Source organism: Numenius arquata, chromosome 11 (genome assembly GCF_964106895.1).
Source record: "Numenius arquata chromosome 11, bNumArq3.hap1.1, whole genome shotgun sequence".
NCBI classification, from domain to species: domain Eukaryota; kingdom Metazoa; phylum Chordata; class Aves; order Charadriiformes; family Scolopacidae; genus Numenius; species Numenius arquata.
Window position 1 is genome coordinate 18,251,880 of NC_133586.1, and position 10,173 is coordinate 18,262,052.

General features: G+C 40.6%; 1 protein-coding gene across 1 annotated transcript in view; it reads right to left on the reverse strand.

The window, feature by feature from the left end:
- Nucleotides 1-9,633, reverse strand: part of ICE2 (interactor of little elongation complex ELL subunit 2) — a 28,617-nt gene extending 18,984 nt beyond the window's left edge. The window contains exons 1-6 of the mRNA XM_074155831.1: nt 9,427-9,633; nt 8,346-8,450; nt 5,777-6,044; nt 4,504-4,623; nt 1,395-1,529; nt 914-1,030 (exon numbers count right to left, since the gene is read on the reverse strand). Coding sequence (XP_074011932.1) covers nt 914-1,030; nt 1,395-1,529; nt 4,504-4,623; nt 5,777-6,044; nt 8,346-8,450; nt 9,427-9,455 — 774 coding nt within the window. The 5' untranslated portion in view covers nt 9,456-9,633. The remainder of the gene's footprint in view (nt 1-913; nt 1,031-1,394; nt 1,530-4,503; nt 4,624-5,776; nt 6,045-8,345; nt 8,451-9,426) is intronic.
- Nucleotides 9,634-10,173: the final 540 nt, after the last annotated feature.

Below are 10,173 nucleotides of genomic sequence, written 5' to 3' on the forward strand. Positions count from 1 at the left end.
GGAGCACTGAGAACTGTGAGACAGAAATAAGAAAAATCTAGCTATGTTCTTTTTTCTGCCACCTGAGACATCATCAGAAATCTTCTGTTTATAGCTATAACATCTCTTGAGGCACATATCATTCTCCTGTGTCACCTCTGCTACTTTCTTAAGCAAAAGTGTCTTTGCAGTCACAGTGCCTCAGTTGAAAGTTTGGGTTTTGATACGTGAACAAAATCCAAAATGTGGATAACAAATTATCTGGAATAAACAGTGACAAAACCCAATTTCTACAGAAGGAAAAATCCATTGTTTTTCTCTGTGGAAGAACTCAAACAGAAAGATTGGATATTTAACAGTAAGGTGGATTGGAGTCTAAAAATTCTTCAACACTGATATGGAGTTTATGCTGTGTAACAGAAGAAATTCCCAGGGTAAGCTAACCGAATTGACTTTTCAGAAAACTAGACAGTCTAAAGTATTTCTTCCTACCCTCAGGACTTAAGTCATAAGTGTTTACACCTACATGCATTCATATTTATGTACGCACACTCACACACACAGAGACCAGCTTAGAAACTGGAAAGCAAAGTTTAAAAAGAGTAAGACTGTGATAAACAATTCTATCTAGATTTCACACAGTGTGTTCCAATTTAAGGACCTCTCTCATGTTTCACCAGAGCAGAGGAAGTCCCTTCAGGAGGCACTACGTCCAAAAGGTAATAGACCCACTTTTGAAGAGGACAATGCAATTGCTATGAATAAAATACTAAACAAGTAACGATACACTATATGTTCCTATGTTATAAATTGTGTAAGATCAGGGGAAAAAAAAGAAAAAAAAAAACACACCTTAATGCTGCCACAGTAAAAGGACTAAATTGCTCTTCTATACAAAATACGACTTAAAAAATGACAGTAAAAGTTTACTTACATTGTGTATAATAGAAGCCTTTTTTTCTGGAGTTATAATAGATGTAACAGTGTTGTAATCTGTGGGCAGTTGAACAGGCATGGCGGGGAAATCTGTTTGACTACGTCTTGCTGTACCCTTGAAGAAATCAAGCAGTTTCAAACAAGAGCTTTAACTCTTAATCATGCTGACCTAACATTGCACTTCTCAAATGAAAAATATTAAGAATTTATGCAGATGCACGATAAAAGTTGGTGTTATATTAAAAAAATATACTATTAACGTAATCTTTTTATTGCAAACATACCATAAAAGGTTCAACAGTCTCAGTACTGAAAAAATTTTAATGTTTTCATTAACAATTTTAATTGTAAATTATAACCTCTAACCCAAGCACTGAACAATACCTGTAGAAAACCTGAATCCTTGCATAACACAATCCAGATGTAATTCTACATGTTTGAAAATAACATCAAACTAATATGTATATGTAAGATATTACCATTACAAGAAGATTTTTTTCCAGCCTGAAGGTCAACTGTGTATGAAACTTTCCTCCCATGATACTCATGATCTCCTGGAGCGTGTAAAACTCAGGATACTTCTGCACATGTCCAATACAAGCACGAAATAACTCCTAACATAAAAATAAAAAATAGTTTATGCATTTGCATTTTTCATAAGAATTTAATTTTAAAAAGTTTTTTTCTGCAATTGCAAGCTGTATTTGCATATACTTTCTGTAGAGAATCCAGATATATTTAGCAGATTACTGCTAAGAGACTTGTTCGACTTTTCCAATTAGAGACAGTATTAAAAAAATTAGAGGTATCAGTCAACTCTGTAATAATCTTACAATCACTACTATCAGAACAGACATGTACTCTCAATTCTCCCCAACCCTTCATATGCAAGGCTGACAATGTATGCACAGGCTCAGACCAATCATAAAAAAAAAAAAGTTTAGTAGAATTTGAACTAAACCAGGTAATTATTTTCTTTTCAGTTTATTTATCTTGGCTTTTAGAAGGACCAGTATTTTTTGTGTTACTACCTAATTTACACCAGGCCTAGGTAAAAGTTGCAAAGGTAAAAACATAGGAAGATTCTCTATGTGTTGAAACCTGCTTACATGTCAACTCTAGATCCTAAGATAATTTTTTCTGATATCTGAATTAGGCACTTAAGATCTTTAGGTTTTATTTAGTAACTAGAATGAGTTATTTCTGCAAATACTGTTTAAAATTAAATATGTGCCTCCGATTCATTTTTAACTCAATTATCAACTTAACTACAAACAGGAGTTCAAGTATGAAGACACATTTTGACACAAGATCACTTACAAAAATAGACACAAGTTTAAGATATAAAATTACAAAGCCAATCCAAATTTTTAGAAAAAAAGTAAGATTTTGGTCCTCACATCTGCCCAAACCGTGCATTAACAGGAGAACACGTTTATCTTGTGCATGAAAAAGCATGCAATAAAAAGCGTTATGGTGAAATAGAAGCAATCCTTCTGAATTTAACTAAGCACTCTACTTTCTAATACACACATTGATTTTTCTGTTTTATTCTGTAAAAGAAAGTGATGTGGCACTTACTAGAAAAGACTAAAATTTTAACATAATGTACGTATTTAGCCGTTTCAATTAAGGCAAGATACTATGAGGAAAACAAGCAAGCGCAAGTCAACCCACTGATGGGAAAGTTTACCGAACCTGTATTCTGGAATTCGTTTCCTGAAATGTGCTATTAAATAAAGAATGATAAAGTCACATTCATGTTTGATTTTACAGTCATCAAGGTGAGTATTTAACACAGCATGAACTTGCAGATTATTATGATTAAAGCCTGAGTAACCTCTGATTAAAGTGACTTTGTAACATGCTACTGTGGAGGAAAGCTTAACATTCTGTCCAGTAGTGTATATTTAGAAGCAGCTTGTTAATGTAAATGCACACTTAAAATGCAATTTCCCCTTCCTAAATATAAAGATGTAATTTATTTAACTGATGACTAAATCTTTGGACAGTATTGTATTCAGTGACCTCACCTATATCGTATCTTATTGGCTACAATAAACTGTAGCCGTGCTGCACAGCATAAGGGAAGTGGTGACTTCTCATGTCCCATCTCAGCATGGAATCAGCAGAAGTTCAAGTAACATCAGATCCCATGAGCAGTGCCTATGTATCTTAATCACTATTCCAATATGATTCATAGATTCATAGATTGGTCCAGGCCGGAAGGGACCTCCAAAGGTCATCTAGTCCGACCTCCCCACAGTCAGCAGGGACACCCCCAACTAGACCAGGTTGCCCAGGGCCTCGTCGAGCTTCACCTTGAATATCTCAAGGGAAGGGGCCTCAACCACCTCCCTGGGCAACCTGTTCCAGTGTTCCACCACCCTCATGGTAAAGAACTTTTTCCTAATATCCAATCTAAATCTCCCCTTCTCCAACTTAAAACCATTGCCCCTCGTCCTGTCACTGCAGGCCTTTGTAAACAGACCCTCCCCAGCCTTCCTGTAGGCCCCCCTCAGGTACTGGAAGGCCGCTATGAGGTCTCCCCGGAGCCTCCTTTTCTCCAAGCTGAACAACCCCAGCTCCCTCAGTCTGTCCTCATAGGAGAGGTGCTCCAGCCCCCTGATCATTTTGGTGGCCCTCCTCTGGACCCGCTCCATCAGGTCCATGTCCTTTCTATATTGAGGGCTCCAGACCTGCACACAGTACTCCAGGTGAGGTCTCACCAGAGCTAAGTGGCAGAATCACCTCTCTGGATCTGCTGGCAACGCTTCTTTTGATGCAGCCCAGGATGTGATTGGCCTTCTGGGCTGCGAGAGCACATTGCCTGCTCACGTCCAGCTTCTCGTCCATCAGCACCCCCAAGTCCCTTTCCTCAGGGCTGCTTTCTAATACCTCATCCCCCAGTCTGTATTTATACTGAGGATTGTTTCTTCCCAGGTGCAGAATCCTGCACTTGCTTTTGTTGAACCTCATGAGGTTCAACTGGGCCCACCTCTCCAGCCTGTCCAGGTCCCTCTGAATGACATCCCATCCCTCCGGTGTATTGACAACACCACACAGCTTGGTGTCATCTGCAAACTTGCTGATGGTGCTCTCAATCCCTCTGTCTATGTCTTTGATAAAAATGTTAAACAGTACTGGTCCCAGCACGGACCCTTGAGGGACACCACTTGTCACTGCTCTCCATCTGGACTTAAAGCCATTGAGTACCACCCTCTGGGTGCGACCATTCAGCCAATTCCTTATCCACCGAACCGTCCACCCATCAGATCCGTATCCCTCCAATTTGGCAAGCAGGATGTTGTGAGGAACCGTGTCAAATGCCTTACAGAAGTCCAGATAGATCACATCCATAGGTCACCCCTTGTCTACTGACCTAGTCACTTCATCATAGAAGGCCACTAGGTTAGTCAGGCAGGACTTGCCCCTAGTAAAGCCATGTTGGCTGTCCTGAATCATCCCCCTGTCCTCCATGTGCCCAAGCATGGCATCCAGAAGGATCTTCTCCATGATCTTCCCAGGCACAGAGGTGAGGCTGATTATTTAAGAAGAGAAGGAATTAAACACAGTATTTGTAATTACCTCAGTATAACGTACTGCATCTTCAGAGATGGCATCATAATCCTTGGCACAGCTTTTTGCAGCGTTTTGGGCAAATTTCATAAATTCTGCAATTTCATTGTTCACTACTTCTTTCATTTGCTGGGGGGAGGGAAAAATCCATTTTTTAAGACAGAATGGAATCCTGCAGGCTAGGTATGTAACGAGCAAAACTTCAAGAGAGGTAGTACAGTATGACAGAGGACACAGATTCCACTTGCTGCTCAATTTGGCAAGTCTTTACATATGTTTAGAGTTTCAATTAAGTAAAAAAAGAAATCTGCAAGGCCCGTTTCCTTACAAGAAATCCCAAAACAGCAAAACACAACCCCCCAACAAACAGCAAGCTTCTTTAGATCATACACTGGTAGTTTATAAAAAGAAAAGTTACAAGACATTGTTGGAGCAAGTTTACGTAACAGCCACAAAGATATCTGACCTCTGACTTCATAAGCAATTACATTATAAGTAACAACAACACAATAGGTACTGATTTGCCTGGGAACGGCATTCCCATTGTTACAGCATAAAACGAAGGAATTTGCTTTAACAAGGAAGCATAGGAAAGCAAACACAATGGTTCAAAAACATTTGCTGCTTAATTACATTATGCAGGATTCAACTAAAATGACACTTCCACCCAACACAAGACAAAGCCTTTCACTATTTAAACAACATTGCTGAGACTGAGCAGTGAGTGTGAACCTCTGCCTTTCTCCTCCCATAAGCACTGAGGTGCCAAGCACTGAAGGCCAACACACACGTCCCCTCACATGCTAATGAAGGAAGTTCTCATTGCAGGTGCTGTCAAAGAACACATCAAAATGTATCCACCTCCTAACATTACACAAGACGGCTACACGCTATTATTAAATGCTAAAATCAGAGAAGGTCAACTTGCTTCTCATAAAATAATGTGGGGATTTTTGGGGGTGGGTGGGTGTATGATCAGCTGTCAAAGATCTACACTTACCATCAGTTGTTTAGATTACTACTACAAAACAAAAAAGAGCAAAAAAAAAATCCACAGGAAACCCACCCACTTTCAACGAAATAATCAAATATACTTTAAATTTATATTAAAAATGTTATTCTGAATACTTTAAACCTTTATTACCCTTCATAATACCAAATTAAAAGGAAGTTATGACAAACTGAATTTAAAAACATTTTTGCTACATTTTCTTAACTCTTTGTAACAAAAAACTGTATGACTCCCTCTATGATGTTTGTCTGTACCTATATGCACACTTACCAGATATGTGAATAATTCTCTTTGACTTGCTGCATTAACTTGAAAATGGTTTATTTTTTTTGAGTACTTAGTCATCAGATATAAGTATGTTTTCTGGTCCTTCTCAGTCAAACAAGAGGTAAACGGATAGGGGAGCCTAGGTTCTGGAAAAGGATGATCATCAGTTGTGCTTTTAGCCTCCACCTCAACTAGATCTGCAGCCTGGATGCTACAAGTCTGTCTGTTTTCTGAAGAGTCTGCCAATGCCTCCACATTTTTCTTTGCCTCTCTGAAAGAAAAGTAATAAATTAAAGAACTTAACACTTTTCACATAAATATTAATATTTGTCAGAATTAATAAAGGCAGTCATGCAAGCCTAAACTTCAAATCCAGCAAAATGCACTGTGAGAGACTGTACTATTCCAACTCCTAGTCTATGTCATAGGAATTTTCTTACTCTGAAACTTCAACTGGACAACCAGGCAGCCAGACTAATCCGTAGTACCAACAGCAGGTTTATCACTGGTATAAAGATGGGGAAAAAAAAAAAAAAAGTTTTGTTTTGGTTTGTTTGTTTGTTTTTTGTTTTGAAACAAAATGGTGTATATATTAGTCTGTATACTCAATATTGAGGTGACAAGCCAAATATGAAACTCCAATTATTTGTTCTGGAAACACCCGCTATTAATGAAAAGATAAAGAGTCTCAACACTTCTTCATTCACTGATGGTCAGTGTTCAGAAACAGTTTGCACTCAGAAAGGTCTAAATGTATGAGTCAAAGTTATGATAGTAAAGGAGAACGACTTAACTAGCATAACCCTTTCTTTCACTGTAAAACAAGTAAATTAAAACTACTTAATTGTAACAACAGAAATTCCGGATTTCAATGAAGAAATGCCTAAAAACAGAGTACACAATTCGAAGGTTTCATTTTCTAAACAATTCTGAAATCAGTTGCCAAAAATAATACTGAGCTAAGGCAAGAGGTGTAGCTGCCCTAACAACAAAGGTGTAACATTATAAGCTGGTTCTTAGAACAACTCCAGTATATGAAGGCCATCTTAGCCCTGCTCTATTTAAAATAACTGTTCTTAAGAGAGAAAGTATTTAAGGTTAACAAAATGAACATTAACTGCTGATCTTGGAAAAAGCATATTTTTAAGATACGATTTCAGCAGTAGAAAACATCTCAAGTGTTATTCAAACCCAGCAGTATCACGTCCACAGTTCTTAATAATACTTCACAGCTGTCTCTCTGAATATAAGAATGTGTCCATCCTCATGGCACAAACTGGCAAATTTAATTAAGCTGCAGCAGCGACAAGATGCTGACTCAGATATGCCAATGTAGGAACATCAAGAAATTCCAGCAGCTTAAATTGGCTATATTCAGCACTGAATGAAATGGCAGCACATCAAGATCATTTCACTATGCAGTGCTGTCACAGTCTTCATCAGGGTGCAAACCAAAATAATCTGACAGAGCTTTTCTGTCCATATTTACAGCATTATACTTTATTTGAGCTGACGGCTTAAATTTTTCCCCTTCATTTTATCAGCAACCTGCCTTCACAGATTCTATGGTGAGAGAACGTACACTTTTGTAAATATCTATCAGAAACCCCAATATAAAAATTCACAAATTTCTTCCAGCCTTTACTTTCACATTTGCCCCAACAGGTTCTATTTCTCTTCCTCTTGACTATGGCCATGCAACTCAGTTCCATCAATTTCTAAATTTTGCTAGTCGCAACCTCTCTTCCGGATATAAAACCACTTCTACCATACACAACTGAACAAAATCCCACTCTTGAGTGCAGTCACATCTACTCCAGAAACCCTTTTTCTACATCATCTAAAGGAAGAATCCTAAAGTAATACCCAGTGTACCCAGTAGCAAGCTGTGAGGGCTGTGCTAATCCCTGCCAGTTCGAGGAAAGTTGCTGCAATACAGATGAACCAGAAAGGGCCTGTACCACCTGCGTTCACATCATTTCCTTTCCCATTCTTCAGCTACCACTCTATTCAGTTCCTTCATTACTCAAGGAATTAAATGCATCTGCACCTAAGACACTCTTAGATCTATGTAAACACTGTCGCCTACTTCCAAAAGATAAAAGTAAAAAGGATTTCAATGCACACTATTGTCAGCCTTCTACAAAATGAGAAGACATAGACAGATAGCAAGACATTAATTTCTAAAAAGAATTAGGTCTGGTTCGTGGGTTACAGGATCCTTACCGTGACCAGTTAAGAGTGTGGGTCAAACGTTATCCCTCTTTGGTACATAACCAAAAGCAAAAAAAAAAAAAGCACCACCCCCAAAAAATAACCCAAACCCTACCCCAACACCCCCCAAATACCACCCCACACCCCCAGAAGACAAGAAAGGCCAGACGACCCAACCTAAACTCTTCCAGCTTTCTGAGGTTTCAGAATAGGTAAAGCACAGACCAACTGCTGGACCAAGGAGTCAGTAACAAATCCTTGCATACCAGGAAACATGCAGTTTTCCCCCAAAACCACAAGTGTATGTATCAATAGGATAATGACAAATAGCACAAAATTATAACGTGAAATAATGTACCTGTTTGATAACTGCCATAGTTCAGAGAGGCTCGGAGCCAATGAATATTTTTCATAAATTTCATGTGAGAAAAATACTTCACTGCCATTTTTTGGGGAAATATCCCTGATAGTAAAAAAAAAAAACAAACCCACAAACAAAATTAGAACATTGCAATACACAAAAAAATAAAGGCCACATCTGCCCATGAGAAACAAAAATCAGAATTCTTTATTTAAAAAAAAAAAAAAGATCTACACTGTTTCCGCATTCCCTCTATGAAAGTTACATATATACTAATTCTACACTACACTAATTTCCATAGTAAAATACATGTGTTCTTCACAGTCCAAAAAGAACAATTTCATTACTACAGGGTATAAATTCTAGATATGGGAAGAGAAATTCTCACGAAGCTACATGCTTTCAGATGTTCATTACTCAAAACCAAACACTGGGTTCAACTTGCTGGAATTTCGAGAAAAATACAATCACCTTGTTTTTAATTATTCATAGAAGAGGTATTTTGTCTTCTACACACACCTTACCTTCTAAACTCTCCTTTTTGTTTGGTTATGGGTGTTTTTTTAATATAGCCGTCCAAGCGTACAGGCTTCATACAATGTCAATCTTGCCAAACTATTTTGAAAGGCATAAGAAAAGATTTCTTTCTGCTTTCTTCACAAATAAACTAATTTAAAACCAACGGCTTAAAAAGCCGAATTACTTCTTTGTAGGGCTTTCCGAATTAAAAACAAGAACAATGCCACTGCCCCAAACCCACATGGTGGATGCGTATTAATTATTCCTCATTTCCGAACGTACACAAACACGCAGGCTAACTCTTCCTCAGGGAAAGAGCGCGAGCTCCTCCCTTCTCCCGCTGAGAGAAGGATCAAACATGGCGCCGCCCCGCCCTCCCTCAGCCAGGGGCGGGAGCCGGGCGAGCGCAGCAGCGCAGGCCCGCCCCCCTCCTCAGGCGCATGCGGGCCCCCGCCGGTCTCCTCTCGGCGGAGCAGCGCGGAGAAGGGTGGCATTTTCCTGCCCGCCGCTCTTCAGACGCACCCGCCTAGGCTAGGAGGAGAGGGGGGAACGTACTCACCAGGTCAACAGCGGCCCTTTGGCCGCCATTTTAGCGGACCCCTCAGGGGAGCGTGTTCGCCGGTTCCTCGCCTCTCTGTCGCGTGAGCCTGCCTTACGGCATTGGCCAATCAGCGTAGCAGGGCACCCGGCGCGCGGGGTCAGGTGTTCTGTGCCAGCCAATGGCAACGTAGGCTGGAGCAGCGGCTGGAGGGGCTGTGGCGGCCATCTTGTGGTAGACGGCACCGCTGCAGGGTGAGAGGGTGAAGGGGGTGTGCCGCCGCCGAGGCCTCTGCCGGTGTTGGCCCTGTCCCGCCTCGCCGAGAGATGAAACGTGCTCAAGGTCTCCTCGCGCTGCGGGCTCCGCTTCGACTTCACGTTCTTCACCAAGGTGTGGCCCTGAGCAGATGTTGGTGCCTCGAGCGGCGATTCCCGCCCTGCGCGTGCAGGGGTGGCTGGGCCGGGCTCTACTGGGCGGATTGTCCCTGAGGGGGCTTGGGACCTTGTACGAGAGGGCTGACGTACCCCGTGGAGGTTACTGCATTTATCGGCTTCCCTCCTCCCCAAGGCTTTGTTTCCCTGGCTCACTTTCCACTTAAAACACGTGGGCACAGCCACAAGACCTTTTTTCTGATGATCAGGCTTCCCAGTGTGGTAAAATGTGGAATTCAAAGTTTGTTCTCAGTACCTGTTGGTCTAGGTGATGGAAACTCATTTGCTTGTGGCGTTACAGGAAAAGGTGATGCCTTTCACAGGTCTACAGACGCAA